The sequence below is a fragment of the Mustelus asterias genome, unplaced genomic scaffold (assembly GCF_964213995.1).
Source record: "Mustelus asterias unplaced genomic scaffold, sMusAst1.hap1.1 HAP1_SCAFFOLD_346, whole genome shotgun sequence".
Classification (NCBI taxonomy): domain Eukaryota; kingdom Metazoa; phylum Chordata; class Chondrichthyes; order Carcharhiniformes; family Triakidae; genus Mustelus; species Mustelus asterias.
In genome coordinates, this window is record NW_027590306.1 from 455806 (window position 1) to 472869 (window position 17064).

The following is a 17064-nucleotide window of genomic DNA, read 5'->3' on the forward strand; positions in this document are numbered from 1 at the left end:
TCTTCTGGGTGCTCTGGTTTCCTCCCACAGTCTGAAAGACGTACAGTTAGGTGGAATGGCCATGCTAAATTAACCCTTAGTGTCAGGGGATTAGCAGGGTAAAGACATGGGGTTGCAGGGATAGGGCTGGGATTGTTGTCAGTGTTGACTCGAATGGCCTCTTTCTGCACTGTAGTATTCTATGATGAGGAGGCCATTCAGTCCATCATGCCTGTTCCCTGCTCTTCATATCAGTGATCCAATGAGAAGACGGTGGGTAAATGTGAAAAGTGCAACCGAAAGGCACCAATTGCATTGATATAGCGCCTTTCCCAATCCCAGATGTCCCAAAACGCTTTACAGTCAATACTTCTGAAGTGTATTCCCAGTATTCCGGCCAATAGTTACTTCTCAATCAACATCACTGAATCAGATTGCCTGGTTATTGTCACTTTACTGCTCCCAGCTGCGTACCTACACCACAACTTGCACAGAGCAGAGTCCCAAGGGAAGGACATACCCCACACCGAGTTTAAATGGACTTGCTCCAGATCTGGGGGATAAACTTGCCTGGTGTGTCCAAGTCGTGGAGGACATAAACATGCTTGAAGTCAACAGAGTTCTTGTGCTTCTGAGTCCCGAAGAACACGACAGCCAGAAGGTCACGGTCGCTGCTAATAATCTTACTGGTGTAAACCCTGTGGACACACTGCAAGTAGAGAGAGTCTAATCAGTCAGCAGCACTATCAACCGACCTTTGCGGAAGGATGTATTGGCCTTGGAGGGAGTACAGAGAAGGTTGACCAGGTTGATACCGGAGATGAGGGGGTTAGCTTATGAGGAGAGATTGAGTAGATTGGGCCTGTACTCGTTGGAGTTTAGAAGGCTGAGGGGAGATCTTATAGAGACATATAAGATAATGAAGGGGCTAGAGAGGGGAGAGGCAGAGAGATTCTTTCCACTTAGAAAGGAAACAAGAACTAGAGGACACAGCCTCAAAATAAGGGGGAGTCAGTTTAGGACAGAGTAGAGGAGGAACTTCTTCTCTCAGAGGGTAGGGAATCTCTGCCCATTGAAGCAGTGGAGGCTACCTCATTAAAAATGTTTAAGTCACAGGTAGATAGATTTCTGATCAATAAGGGAATTAAGGGTTATGGGGAGCGGGCGGGTAAGTGGAACAAAACCACGATCAGATCGGCCATGATCTTATTGAATGGCGGGGCAGGCTTGAGGGGCTAGATGGCCTACTCCTGCTCCTATTTCTTATGTTCTTATATTCTTAAAACACTCAGCACACGCAGACACAGGGAGAACATGCAAACTCCACACAGACAGTGACCCAAGCCAGGAATCAAACCTGGGTCCCTGGCACTGTGAAGCAGCAGTGCTAACCACTGTGCCACCGTGCTGTCCCTTTTGCACGGTCGATTTTCTTCACAGTATTTTTGAAAAACATCAGGACAAATTTCGAAAACCTTTTTTGAGGTAAAAATGTGCCTTGAATGTTTTCAAGAAGAGGGACTGTGTGTGTGTGTCTCTCAGAGATGTGAGGGAGAGACAGACATCTGGTTTTATAGGACCATTAGAGTATCAGGCATAGGAACAGAAGGAGGCCATTCAGCCCATCGAGTCTGTTCCACCATTCAATGAGATCATGACTGATTTGATAATCCTCAACTCCACTTTCCCGCCTTATCCCCAAGACCCTCGATTCCCTGACTGATTAAAAATCTGTCTACCTCAGCCCTGAACATACTTAACGACTGTCACCTACAGCACTGTCACTGGTCTCCTCTTACCTGAATAGTCATGTCGAATGCTGAAGTGGCCTCATCATTCATTTCAAACATGGCCTCCGAGGCATCGATGAGGAAGACTAAGCTATCCCTGCCTGCGTATCGAACGTCCTCTGAAACATAAATCAACACGTCACAACCTTAACTGATAGAAAAGAGCGGCTGGTGACAAAACCGAGGAATCGCAGCTTGTGATCATTCTCCAACCACTACACGCTTCTTTGTATTAGGAGGGATTTATGGTGTTTGTAACAGCTGGACATCTCTGTGAGTGGATGTAATACATTCTCTTTTGTAAAAAAAAATCGATAGCTGTGCCTCAACAACCTTCTAACTGCTAGAACCGCAGTGACATCACTCAGAGAAGGCCCCGGAAAGACTGCAGGGGTTGGGGGGGAGGGTGTCACCCTGGTTTGATTTGATTTATTGTCACGTGGATTAGTATACAGTGAAAAGTATAGTTTCTTGCGCGCTATATAGACAAAATATACCATTCATAGAGAAGGAAAGGAGAGAGTGCAGAATGTAGTGTTAGTCAAAGCTCGGGTGTAGAGAAAGATCAACTTAATGCGAGGTAGGTCCATTCAAAAGTCTGATGGTAGCAGGGGTGCACGGTGGCACAGTGATTAGCACTGCTGCCTCACAGCGCCAGGAACCCGGGTTCAATTCCCAGCTTGAGTGAAAGTCTGTGTGGAGTCTGCACATTTTCCCCGTGTCTGCGTGGGTTTCCTCCCACAGTCCAATGATGTGCGGGTTAGGTTGATTGGCTATACTAAATTGTCCCTTAGTGTCAGGGGGATTAGCAGGGTAAATATGTGGGGTTACGGGGATAGGGCCTGGGTGGGATAGTTGGCGGTGCGGGCTCGATGGGACAAATGGCCTCCTCCTGCACTGTAGGATTCTATGATTCTAAGAAACTGTTTTTGAGTCGGTTGGTACTATGATCTCAGACTTTTGCATCTAAATCCCGATGGGAGAATGTGGAAGAGAGAATGTCCGGGGTACGTGGGGTCCTTAATTATGCTGGCTGCTTTGCCAAGGCAGCGGGAAGTGTAGACAGAGTCAATGGATGGGAGGCTGGTTTGTGTGATGGATTGGGCTACCTTCACGACCTTTTGTAGTTCCTTGCGGTTTTGGGCAGAGCAGGAGCCATACCAAGCTGTGATACAACCAGAAAGGATGCTTTCTATCTGCGGACATACGACTCTCACCAACACCTACAGATGCATCATCGAAAGCATTCTTCCAGTTGTATTTCCTTAGTCTCCTCAGAAAATAGAGGCGTTGGTGGGTTTCTTAATGATCGCGTTTTACTCATCTAATAAAATCAAATAACTGGGGATGCTGGAAATCTGAAATAAAAATGGAAAATGCTGGAAAAATTCAGCAGGTCTGGCAGTGTCTGTGGAGAGAGAAAGGATTCAGATCTTTCTGAAGTTGTGGCTGAGTCACATGGGAGGAATACCTTCACTGTGCCACCTGTCATGAAGCTGGAAATGTGTTTGCAAAAATTGAATTAAGAAAGACTTGGAAGTACTGTGAACTGTCAGGGAGATAGTGTTAAACTTGAAGAGGACAAAGACGGGGCTGATGGAATGGACAAGTATCAGATTAAATGTAATGCTGAGAAACGCAAAATGATTCGGCACGCTAGCACAGTGGTTAGCACTGCTGCTTCACAGCTCCAGGGACCTGGGTTCGATTCCCGGCTTGGGTCACTATCTGTGTGGAGTTTGCACATTCTCCTCGTGTCTGCGTGGGTTTCCTCCAGGTGCTCCAGTTTCTTCCCACAGTCCAAAGATGTGCGGGTTAGGTTGATTGGCCATGCTAAAAATTGCCCTTAGTGTCCTGAGATGCGTAGGTTAGAGGGAGTAGTGGGTAAATATGTTGGGATATGGGGGTAGGGCCTGGGTGGGATTGTGGTCGGTGCAGACCCGATGGGCCGAATAGCCTCTTTCTGATTCATTTTGGTAGGAAGAATGCAAAGGACACAATATAAAATAAAACAAACAATTCTAAAGTGGGTGCTGGAGCAGAGAGACCTGGGTGTATATGTGCATAAATCACTGAAGGTGGCAGGACAAGTTGAGAAAGTGGATAAAAAGGCACATGGGATCTTGGTCTTTATAAATAACAGCACAGAGTACAACAGCAAGGGAGTGAAAATGAATTTTTACAAAACACTGGTCCAGCATCAACTGGAGTATTGCGTCCAATTCTGGAGATTGCAATTTAGGAAAGATATGACGGTTTCAGAAAAGGTCCAGGTGGTTCCAGGGATGAGGGACTTCAGTTATGTGGATAGATTGGAGAAGTTGGAACTGTTTTCCTTGGAAAAGTTCAAAATCACGAGGAATCTGGACAGAGTCAAGAGGGAGAAACTGTTCCCATTGGTGGAAGGATCAAGAACCAGAGGACCAATGCACCTAACCAGCACATCTTTCTGGAGAAAACTGGAGCACCTGGAGGAAACCCACACAGACACGGGGAGAATGTGCAGACTCCGCACAGTCACCCAAGCCGAGAGTCAAACACGGATCCCTGGCGCTGTGAGGCAGTAGTGCTAACCACTGTGCCACCCTATATAACATCTGGGTGAAGCACTGGCAAGGCTATGGTTTCAGGTCAGGATTAGAATTATCAAAACGTGCGCAGTGTGTTGTACTTAAACATAATAAATAGGAACAGGAATGCTCCACCATTCAATGAGATCACGGCTGATTTGATTGTGGCCTTAACTCCACTTCCCTGCCTGTTTCCCTCTCCTATCAAAAACCTGTCTCATCAGCCTCGAATGTTCTTATTATCGAGAGGTGTACAGCATGTTAGAATCGTAGAATCCTACAGTGCAGAAGGAGGCCATTTGGCCCATCAGGTCAAAGGTAGGGTTCTGAAGACTGTGGAGGAACAGAGAGATCTTGGGGTCCATATCCACAGATCTCTGAAGGTTGCCTCTCAAGTGGATAGAGCTGTGAAGAAGGCCTATAGTGTGTTAGCGTTTATTAACAGGGGGTTGGAGTTTAAGAGCTGTGGGGTTATGCTGCAACTGTACAGGACCTTGGTGAGACCACATTTGGAATATTGTGTGCAGTTCTGGTCACCTCACTATAAGAAGGATGTGGAAGCGCTGGAAAGAGTGCAGAGGAGATTTACCAGGATGCTGCCTGGTTTGGGGGGTAGGTCTTATGAGGAAAGGTTGAGGGAGCTAGGGTTGTTCTCTCTGGAGCGGAGGAGGTTGAGGGGAGACTTAATAGAGGTTTATAAAATGATGAAGGGGATAGATAGAGTGAACGTTCAAAGACTATTTCCTCGGGTGGATGGAGCTATTACAAGGGGGCATAACTATAGGGTTCATGGTGGGAGATATAGGAAGGATGTCCGAGGTAGGTTCTTTACGCAGAGAGTGGTTGGGGTGTGGAATGGACTGCCTGCAGTGATAGTGGAGTCAGACACTTTAGGAACATTTAAACGGTTATTGGATAGGTACATGGAGCACACCAGGATGATAGGGAGTGGGATAGCTTGATCTTGGTTTCAGATAAAGCTCGGCACAACATCGTGGGCCAAAGGGCCTGTTCTGTGCTGTACTGTTCTATGTTCTATCAAGTCTGCTCTGACCACAATCCTACCAGGCCCTATCCCCATGCATTTACCCTAGCTAGCCCCCCTGACACTGAGGTGCAATTTAGCATGGACAATACATCTAACTCGCACATCTTTGGACTGTGGGAGGAAACCAGAGGACCCAGAGGAAACCTACACAGACACGGGGGGAATGTGCAAACTCTACACAGACAGTGACCAAAGCCGGGAATTGAACCCGGGTCCCTGGCGCTGTGAGGCAGCAGTGCTAACCACTGTGCCACCGTGCCGTTGTAAACCTAGGGTTCACATTTGACCTACCTTCGTTTTCCTCTGCCTCCTCTGGATCCTCCTCATCTTCATTCCGAAAGTGTGACTGCCAATCCGCCATATCTGCTGTGGAGGAAGTGCCAACTCCCCTGTCAGGTAGAAGTACAAGGGACAACATTAACCAAAGGAGACATTCCTGGATCATGGGATTAGCCCAGAGAAGTGACAGAGACAAGGTGGCAGAATAATTCAGTCACTTTGGACTCAAAACGATTTAAAAACAAAAGTGCCTTGATTGGTTTCACTTCTTCAAGGGCATACAGCTCTCTCAATCGGAGCTAGTGTAGACCATTCGGGCCCTCAAGCCTGTCCTGCCATTCAATAAGATCATGACTAATCATCTACCTCAACTCCACCTCCCTGCATTATCCCCATCTCCTTTGGCACCCAAAGTCCTATTGATTTCTGCCTGGACTATGCTCATCGAGTGAGCATCCACAGTCCACAGTGGGGTGGAGCGTTCCAAAGGGAGATGTACGGCTCCCAGCCTCATCCAGTGCTGGCCTCACTGTGGCTGATTAATTTTCTCCAGGCAAAGGGTATTAACAGATTCAAGGTAGGTGACCCAGATCAGTCATGAATTAGCTGAATGATGGAACAGACTCGAGGGACCGAATGGCCGCCTCCTCGGTGGAAAGTGAGACTTGGTGTTGGGAAATGTGCCCAATATAAGTCTCTTTTAAATTACACAACTGGATTTTAAATGTTTGGAATGATATACAACAGAGAAGAGCAATGGGAGAAGAAATATAAGTTAGCATTAAAGCAGCAGTTATTGAAATGTGTTCCCCTGGAGGGAGCTGTCCCTTTAAGAGGAGAATATGGCGCTTTAAGAGTGCAGTAAGAAGTCTCACAACACCAGGTTAAAGTCCAACAGGTTTATTTGGGCGCAAAAGCCACTAGATGTACAAGTAAGGTGGATTAAGCATGCTAAATTGACCCTTAGTGTCAGGGGGATTAGCTCGGGTAAATACATGGGGTTACGGGGATAGGGCCTGGGTGGGATTGTTGTCAGTGAAGACTCGATGGGTTGAATGGCCGCCTTCTGCACTGTAGGGATTCTATGATTCAAAGTGGGTTAGAGAGAGATTATATCAGAAATGGAGAGTTAAGTGAGCAAATATGTTAATACTTAAAAGGTCCTCTTTCTTTCTTCAGTTCCGCTGAAGCATTTTACTGTCAGGATTGTATCTCCCCCCAGCTCCTGGCCTTGCAATTCCATCCTCAAACTCGCCTTGTCCGCCTCTGCCATCTCCTGGTATTCAGTTGCATTGCCGCCCGCAGTCTCACTCTCGGCTCAACATAACTCCTGATTACTGAGGACCTCAGGCCGTCCCGACCAACCTCACAGCCAGGGAAGGCATGCTCACTGTTCTGAAACAGGGAGGAACGTGTCATGTGCACAGCAAGCTCCCATAAATGGCAATGAGATAAACGAACCAACAATCTGTGACGCTGGTGGCGGGATAAGCGATGATCCATACCATCACTAATAGGATCTTTAAAATTATGAAAAGTTTTTGATAGTGGGAGAATGTTTACTCTTGTTTATTTGTTTAAGGAAGGATGTAAATGCATTGGAAACAGTTCGGAGAATGTCTACTGGACTAATACCAGGAATGGGTGGGTGGTGTTTTGAGCAAGGTTTGGAGAGGTGAACCTTGTATCCGCTGGAGTTTCGAAGAATAAGAGGCGACTTGATTGAAACAGATAAGATCCTGAGGGGGTGTTGACAGGGTGGATGTGGAGAGGATGTTTCCTCTTGTGGGAGAACGTAGAACTAGAGACTCACTGTTAAAAAGTAATTGGTCACCCGTTTAAAATGGAGAAAAGGTGAAACATTTTCTCTCTGGGGGTTCAGTGTCTTTGGAAGTCTCTCTTGAAATGGTGGTGGAAGCAGAGTTTTTGAATTAATGCTATTTTAAACCCCTAAGCTAATCACAATTGCCCACGTTTATTAATGACAAATAACAGTGGACCCAACACCGATCCCTGAGGCACACCGCTGGTCACAGGTCTCCAGTTTGAAAAACAACCCTCGACAACCACCCTCTGGCTTCTGTCATCAAGCCAATTTTGTATCCATTTAGCTACCTCACCCTGGATCCCGTGAGATTTAACCTTATGCAACAACCTACCGTGCGATACCTTGTCAAAGGCCTTGCTAAAGTCCATGTAGACAACATCAACTGCACTGCCCTCATCTACCTTCTTGGTTACCCCTTCAAAAACACTCAATCAAATCTGTGAGACATGATTTTCCACTCACAAAGCCATGCTGACTGTCCCTAATCAGTCCTTGCCTCTCTTAAATAATTTAGCAGTAAAATTGGACCCTTCGTTTGACTGAATCTCCCTGGGAAATCCATAACGGGTAAAGAAAGCAAGCAAATCCCCCACAACCTTTTTTGCCTTGACATTCCATAATGGAATTGCGTCTGGAAACCTGGTAGACACATTCATTACGGTTAAAAAAATACTGGTTCCCACTTCTGGTTTTAGAGAGGGGACCTACACAATCAATGATAACCCGTGTAAAAGGTTCTTCAAATGCGAGAAGTGGCATCAAAGGTGCTGGTTTTATCACTGCCTGTGGCTTTCCTACCATCTGATACGTATGACAGGTACGGCAAGATTCAATCACATCTTTATGTAGTCCAGACCAATAGAAATGCTTCTGTATCTTAGCCTGAGTCTTCCTCACCCCTAGATGACCTCCTACAGGTAACTCTTGTGCTACCCGCAATACTTCCTGTCTGTATTCTACCAGCAACACAATCTGGTGAACTTCTGCCTATTTCTCATCTGCACTAACTTGCCAAGGTCTCTATTTTCACCTTAAGATTTTACTATTAAGGTAATAGCATTCTGGAATACACTCTGATTCCTTTTCCGAGTCGGCTTTATGATATAAATCCTTTATCACCTCATTTCTTTGTTATAACTCCATTAATCTTTTAGAGCTAGACACCTCTGCCTGATCCTCTACCTGCTTAGGTCTTTCCTTTACCATCTCATCAGAGTGTCAGCTAGCTGGACCTCAATTCCTTCATCTTTCTCTTTTGTTCTCCCACTCCTGTTTTAACTAATGGCTGTGGGATCTTGTCACCACACGATCTGGAAAAATTCCAGGGTATTTTTCTTTTAACTCCTCAGTTCCCTGGTTTTCTTTTGGCTTTTCCACTACAGTGAGCATCAGTCCCTCCTGTGAACCAGCGATATCATTTCCAAGAATAAACTGTATTCCTGGAATAGCCAAGTTTTCCATCACTCCCACTATCACTTACCCAGTCTTGATTGGACTTTCTAGCCTTATCTTACACAGGGGACATACTCCTCTCTCCATTTATTCCACAGATTACCACTCTCTCGGGCAATATTTCAGGAGTGCAAATATTTTCATCTCTTACTATTGGAGACAGACTAGCTCCCATATCTCTCAATATTTTAACTTCTTTACCTGAGGGAGAATTTAGCACGGCCAATGCACCCTAACCAGTACATCTTTTGGACTGTGGGAGGAAACCAGAGCACCCGGAGGAAACCCACACAGTCACGGGGAGAACGTGCAGACTCCACACAGATAGTGACCCAAGCTGGGAATTGAACCCGGGTCCCTGGCACTGTGAGGTGGCAGGGCTAACCACTGTGCCACCTCGCTGCCCCTAGATACTAATACCTTTACAAATATGGTGTCCTGCATTCTTTCCATTGCAAGTGTACACATGTCACTGACACCATCTTGGGAGTTTAAGAGGCCTCGTAAAGGCTGAATAATGGGCAGCACAGAGATCAGTTTTAACCACCCTCCCCAGAGCCACCCCACTCGTGTTTATAGTTTAACAACACAACACGTGGTGCATTCAGCAACTGCACCAGGAGCAGAACCCAATTGGTCATTTCAAAATGTATCAAAGTGCAGTTTTGGGAAGAGAAATGATTACCGTAAGTTTCCGCCGACAGCCTCGATAGCACGACTCAGCTTGAAGGCACTGACTCCTGTAAAAGGATTTAATTCTTCAGTCAATCATACAGCCTAATGTTTAGCAGGAGCAGTAACTGAACCATGGTGAGGTGTGTATCCGCAGTTGTCAGGGTCAAGTTCATGGATTTGGAGTGCGCCATCCGGGGCACGAAATTACGACAGCGCTCACACAGAACGCTGGCCACACCTCATGGAGTTCAGTTCCAGGCACCCTCCCACAGACAGAACACCAGGTTATGGCGTTAGTCCAGGGCAATTCCCCAGGATGATACAGACCATGAGGGGATTGACTTTTGAAATTTGGCTTATTTTTGGGGGCGGCACGGTGGCACAGTGGTTAGCACTGCTACCTCACAGCACCCGGGACCCAGGTTCGATTCCCGGCTTGGGCCACTGTCTGTGTGGAGTTTGCACATTCTCCCCGTGTCTGTGTGGGTTTCCTCTGGGTGCTCCGGTTTCCTCCCACAGACCGAAAGACATGCTGGTTAGGGTGCATTGGCCGTGCTAAATTCTCCCTCAGTGTACCCGAACAGGCACCGGAGTGTGGCGATGTGGTGAACCATCGTTGGTTCCCACTGTGGGATTGTTCTAATGTTGTTGTTGGGCTACGGTGGGATTGATACACCTGTGGTTGTTACTGGTGTGGCACATCCCAGTCGGGCTCCGCCTCCTGGGAGAGGTATAAGACCCCCTGCTCGGGCGGGACCTCTTCAGTCTGGGATAGTGTGTTAAAGTTCTGTTAGTTCCATTGTTAGTTAATAAAAGCCTTCTTTTACCGAAGCTTCGTGCCTCGTGTCCAATTGATGCGCATCAATTTTATTAACTCACATAAAACTCTCGACGGAAGAAAAAAAAAAAGGAGAGTATGGAGCAAATCCTAAAGCCAGAACGTCTGACGCTAGATCCACGTGCGGTGGGCGCTTCTAACACCTTCGACCACTGGCTGAAGTGTTTTGAAGATTACCTGGCAGCCTCCGCAGCGGTCACCACAGATGATGACAGACTCCGGGTCCTCCATGCGAGGGTAAGCGACACAGTCTACCTCGCGATCCGTGCGGCCACCACTTACCCGAGGGCCCTCGAGCTTTTAAAAAAGCGCTATACGAAACCTCCTAATGAGATCCACGCTCGTTACCTCCTCGCTACACGACGTCGGCAGTCGGGCGAAACCATGGAGGATTACGCCAATGAGCTCTTGCAGCTAGCCAGGGGCTGTGACTGCAAAGCCGTGTCGGCTGAGCAGTACATGTATGACCTCGCCCGAGATGCGTTTGTGGCCGGGGTCGGGTCTTCATACATCCATCTCAAGCTGCTAGAAAAGGGAAATCTCAACCTGACCCAAGCTATGGAATTAGCTGAAATGCTTGAGGCGGCTTCGAAGAGCTTGGTCCTGTATCCGGAGGACCACGTGGAGACAACGTGGCAGGAGCAGTCGCAAATCCCTCCTCGCCCCACGGGCTCAAAGTGCAGTGTTATGGCGTGCTCCCATGTGGACCAGACGACGGCTGCAGCCCCATGCGGCCCGCGGTGCTACTTCTGCGGAGGAGCCAAGCATCCACGACAAAAGTGTCCCGCTAAAGCGGTAGTCTGTAACTTATGCGGTAAAAAGGGACATTATGCGAAGGTGTGCAGATCGAAGCCCAAGAACGGCAGTGCGGCCTGTGACCCTTCGGAACGGGGATCATCACCATCGTCGTCGAAGTACTCACGGGGTTCGTCCATATGCGAGTCCAGGACGACGCCATTGCGGTCGACGGAGTCAGAGGAGGATGACCACCAGGAGTCGCTACGTTTGGCGCCCTCACCCATGTGCGATTCATGGGGCTGGCCATTTTGGTCGATGATGACCATGAGCGACCAGCAGGGGTCCTCAGCATCGACCTCAGCTGCCTGCAGTGACGTTCACGGACCAACGGTGGCGTCGATCACCCTGGACCAGGCTAAGCCTCACAGGCTTGATTGTTCGATGATGGATATACAGGTAAATGGTCGTGCAATTTATTGTCTGTTTGACAGCGGGAGAACTGAGAGCTTTATTCACCCTGACACTGTAAAGAGGTGTGGACTCCAGATTCAACCTGCCAAACAGACAATCACTATGGCATCAAGGTCCCGGTCTGTCCCTGTGCTAGGACGTTGTGTGGTAACTTTGAAAGTGCAAGGTACAATTTACGAGCGATTCAGGCTCCTTGTGTTGCCGTATCTTTGCGCACCAATTCTCCTCGGACTAAACTTTATGGTCCACATGAAGAGTGTGATCCTACAGTATGGTGGGCCACTCCCTTCGCTGACAGTAGGGGAACAGCTGCAGTCTCCAAATTGTCCAAAGCGCCCCGCCTGCAATCTTTCTACATTAAAGATCACCACACCCTCTTTATTCAAGAATCTGGTACCAGGCTGCAAGCCCATCGCTACTAAAAGTAGGCGTTACAACACTGAAGATCGGATCTTCATCAGATCTGAGGTTCAGCGACTCCTCAAAGAAGGGATCATACAGCCCAGTGTTAGTCCGTGGAGAGCACAGATTGTGGTGGTCAAGAGCGGGAACAAACCCCGGATGGTCATTGATTACAGTCAGACCATTAATCGATATACGCAGCTGGATGCGTATCCCCTCCCGCGCATATCTGATATGGTCAATCAGATTGCGCAGTACCGGGTGTTCTCCACCATAGACCTTAAGTCCGCCTACCACCAACTCCCCATTCGCCCAGAGGACCGACACTACACGGCCTTTGAGGCGGATGGTCGTCTGTATCAGTTTCGTAGGGTTCCATTTGGTGTCACCAATGGGGTCTCGGTCTTCCAGCGTGCTATGGACCGAATGGTGGACCAGAACAGGCTGCGGGCTACCTTCCCGTACCTGGATAATGTCACCATCTGTGGCCGTGATCAGCAGGACCATGACACAAATCTCCAGAACTTTTTACGCACTGCATCTCGCCTGAATTTGACCTACAACAGGGAGAAGTGTGTATTCCGTACGCGCCGGTTAGCCATCCTGGGATACGTGGTGGAAAACGGGGTCATTGGCCCTGATCCAGACCGTACGCGCCCCCTTGCTGAACTTCCCTTGCCCGCTAGCGCAAAAGCACTGAGAAGATGCCTAGGCTTCTTCTCCTATTATGCGCAGTGGGTCCCCAACTACGCGGACAAAGCCCGTCCGCTTATTAAGTCCACGACTTTTCCACTCACGCCAGAGGCCCAATTGGCCTTCAAGGAATTGAAACACGACATCGCGAAAGCCACGATGCATGCGGTAGACGAATCCATCCCTTTTCAGGTGGAAAGCGATGCATCTGATTTCGCCCTGGCCGCCACACTAAACCAGGCGGGCAGGCCCGTCGCGTTTTTTTCCCGCACCCTCCAAGGCCCCGAAATTCGGCATTCAGCGGTGGAAAAGGAGGCCCAGGCCATTGTGGAGGCCATCAGACACTGGCGCCATTACCTGGCGGGAAAGCGGTTCACCCTGATCACGGACCAGCGGTCCGTGGCGTTCATGTTCAACAACACGCAGAGAGACAAGATCAAGAATGATAAGATCTTGCGGTGGAGAATTGAACTCTCCACCTATAACTACGATATCATGTATAGTCCCGGGAAACTCAATGAGCCCTCGGATGCCCTCACGCGCGGAACATGCGCTACTACGCAGGAGGATCGCTTGAACACCCTCCATAATGACCTGTGCCATCCTGGGGTCACTCGGCTCTACCACTTTGTCAAAGCCCGCAACCTGCCTTACTCGGTGGAGGACGTCAGGTCGGTGACAAGGAGCTGTCGGATTTGCGCGGAATGCAAACCGCACTTTTACCGACCTGACCGGGCACATTTGGTCAAGGCCACTCGCCCCTTCGAGAGGCTGAGTGTAGATTTTAAGGGCCCCCTTCCCTCAACAGATCGGAACGTGTACTTTCTGAACATAATAGATGAGTACTCCCGGTTCCCGTTTGTTGTCCCCTGCGCGGACACGTCGACTGCCACGGTGATCAAGGCATTCCGTGATCTTTTTACCCTGTTCGGGTACCCCAGCTATATCCATAGCGACAGGGGCTCGTCGTTCATGAGTAATGACTTGAGGCAATTCCTGCTCTCATACGGGATTGCCTCTAGTAGGACCACGAGTTACAACCCTAGGGGTAATGGACAGGTGGAAAGAGAGAATGCTACTGTCTGGAAGGCTGTCCTATTGGCGCTGAAGTCCAAAGGCCTTCCAATCTCCCGTTGGCAGGAGGTCCTCCCTGATGCGCTTCACTCCATTCGCTCCCTCCTGTGTACGGCAACCAATGCTACTCCCCATGAGAGGATGTTCTCATTCCCTCGGAAGTCGTCCTCGGGGATATCTTTACCAGCCTGGTTGACGTACCCAGGACCCGTCCTTCTGCGGCGACATGTAAGGGCCCGCAAGTCCGACCCCTTGGTCGAACAGGTCCACCTCCTCCACGCCAACGCTCAGTATGCCTATGTGGCATTTCCTGACGGGCGAGAGGACACAGTCTCGATCCGAGACCTGGCGCCCGCAGGGGACGTAGCAACTCCTGTCGCTCCCATACCCCCAGTGACGAATCCCTTATCCCTTATTTCTCCCCCGGACGTGGCGCGGACAGCACCGGGACCAGTGCTTAACAGTTTTACTCCAATGCACAGCTTGCCTGAGCCCCGAAGATCGGCGCCATCGCAGAATGTATCGGGATCCCCTGCACTACCGCTTCATCAGGGTCAACCGGCCTGTGAGTCCGTGGGAGAACAGCTGGACGCTGTTTTGGGGAGAACGCCACCGCATGCACCTACTCCGGTGTCACCGCCGGTATTGAGGAGGTCACAATGATGGTGCGGTCCTCCAGACCGTCTGAACTTATAATCTGTTGACATTTTAGTCTGTTTTCGTACCCCGCCGGCCTTTGTTCTCAAAGGAGGGGTGAATGTGGTGAACCATCGTTGGTTCCCACTGTGGGATTGTTCTAATGTTGTTGTTGGGTTGTTCTAATGTTGTTGTTGGGCTAGGGTGGGATTGATACACCTGTGGTTGTTACTGTTGTGGCACATCCCAGTCGGGCTCCGCCTCCTGGGAGAGGTATAAGACCCCCTGCTTGGGCGGGACCTCTTCAGTCTGGGATAGTGTGTTAAAGTTCTGTTAGTTCCATTGTTAGTTAATAAAAGCCTTCTTTTACCGAAGCTTCGTGCCTCGTGTCCAATTGATGCGCATCAGGCGACGAGGGGATTTTCACAGTAACTCCATTCCAGTGTTAATGTAAGCCTACTTGTGACAATAATAAAGGATTGGAGGGAGCCCTTTTCAACCCTGACACTGGGGCTTATTTGGGGCCTTTGTACCAACACATCACAACAAAATAAATCACACAAGGTTGTGCTTTTTTTTTCATTACTTTGTGGGACCCGGGCGTCACTGGCTGCCAGCATTTATTGCCCGTCCCTCGCTGCCCTTTGGAGGGCAGTTGAGAGTCAACCACATTGCTGCGGCTCTGGAGTCACATGTAGGCCAGACCGGGTAAGGGCGACAGATTTCCTTCCCTAAAGGGACATTAGTGAACCAGATGGGTTTTTCCAACAATTGACGAGTTACAAGGAGAGGCTGGATAGACTGGGACTTTTTTCTCTGGAGCGTAGGTGACTTAGGGGTGATCTTATAGAGGTCTATAATATAATGAGGGGCACAGATCAGCTAGATAGTCAAAATCTTTTCCCAAAGGTAGGGGGGTCTAAAACTATAGGGCATAGGTTTAAGGCAGTGGTTCCCAAAGGGTGCGGCGCGCCACACTGGTGCGGCGAGAGAGGATGGCAAGAGTGGTGGGAAGATTCAAGGACAATCAAAGAAACAGTTAAACATGGTTTGAACAAGCATTGTTTTATACTTTCTGGATGCCCCATGATCATATTATAAAGTAGTTGTATTCTATGTTATGAATCAAGCACTGCTAGGAGTTGTTTTTTTTTTTGGATGTATTTCTTATCAATAAAAAATCCGGTGTGGCGCGAGCAAATTTTTATTCCGAAAGTGCGGCCCAGTGAAAAAAGTTTGGGAACCACTGGTTTAAGGTGAGAGGGGAGAGATACAAAAGTGTCCAGAGGGGCAATTTTTTCACAAGAGGGTGGTGAGTGTCTGGAACAAGCTGCCAGAGGTAGTAGTAGAGGCGGGTACAATTTTGTCTTTTAAAAAGCATTTAGACAGTTACATGGGTAAGATGGGTCTAGAGGGATACGGGCCAAATGCAAGCAATTGGGACTAGAGTCATAGAGGTTTACAGCATGGAAACAGGCCCTTCGGCCCAATTTCATAGAAATCATAGAAATCATAGAAACCCTACAGTGCAGAAGGAGGCCATTCGGCCCATCAAGTCTGCACCGACCACAATCCCACCCAGGCCCTACCCCTACAATTTGTCCATGCTGCCCTTTTTTTTAAAAAACCCCGAAGCTAATCCCAATTGCCTGCATTTGGCCCATATCCCTCTATACCCATCGTACCTATGTAACTGTCTAAATGCTTTTTAAAAGATAAAATTGTACCTGCCTCAACTACTACCTCTGGCAGCTTGCTCCAGACACTCACCACCCTCTGTGTGAAAAAATTGCCCCTCTGGGCACTTTTGTATCTCTCCCCTCTCACCTTAAACCTATGTCCTCTAGTTTTAGACTCCCCTACCTTTGGGAAAAGATATTGACGAACTAGCTGATCTATGCTCCTCATTATTTTATAGACCTCTAATAAGATCACCTCTCAGCCTCCTTCGCCCCAGAGAAAAAAGTCCCAGTCTATCCAGCCTCTCCTTATAACTCAATCCATCAAGTCCCGGTAGCATCCTCGTCAATCTTTTCCGCACTCTTTCTAGTTTAATAATATCCTTTCTATAATAGGGTGACCAGAATTGCACACAGTATTCCAAGTGTGGCCCGGCATGGACAAGTTGGGCCGAAGGGCCTGTTTCCATGCTGTAAACCTCTATGACTCTAGTTTCATGGTCATCAGTAGATTCTTAATTCCAGATTTTTTTTATTGAACTTATCTTGATAGACACATTAACAAACGGGGAATAGAGGGATATAAGCGGTTGGTTAGATAGGTAAAAGTGATTGGCGAAGGCTTGGAGGGCTGAAGGGCCTGTTCCTTTGCTGTACTGTTCTTTGTTGTTCAGTCCGATAACACCATGGAGGGGTCACGAGAGGGGGTGATGAGGTAGACTTGGATGTCATCAGCATATTGTGGAGCCTGGCATCATGTCTTCAGATGGTGTCACTGAGGGGCACCAAGTAACGGACAAGACTGGAAAAGGGACATGGGGGCAAATCTAACAGTAACACTTGCATCACCAGCACCAGTGACCATTCCCAATGAGAGAGAATCTCAGCTGCTTCCCTTGACATTCAAATATT

At 48.4% G+C, this 17064-nt stretch overlaps 1 protein-coding gene across 2 annotated transcripts in view; it reads right to left on the minus strand.

Moving 5' to 3' along the window:
* Positions 1 to 5771, minus strand: part of LOC144486453 (X-ray repair cross-complementing protein 5-like) — a 74784-nt gene extending 69013 nt beyond the window's left edge. The window contains exons 1-3 of one of the 2 annotated variants that reach the window (XM_078204483.1): positions 5668 to 5748; positions 1779 to 1886; positions 550 to 688 (exon numbers count right to left, since the gene is read on the minus strand). In XM_078204483.1, coding sequence (XP_078060609.1) covers positions 550 to 688; positions 1779 to 1886; positions 5668 to 5748 — 328 coding nt within the window. Of the gene's footprint in view, positions 1 to 549; positions 689 to 1778; positions 1889 to 5667 lie in introns of both variants that reach the window. The other variant, XM_078204482.1, reaches the window with a different exon arrangement.
* Between the last annotated feature and the right edge of the window lie 11293 nt (positions 5772 to 17064).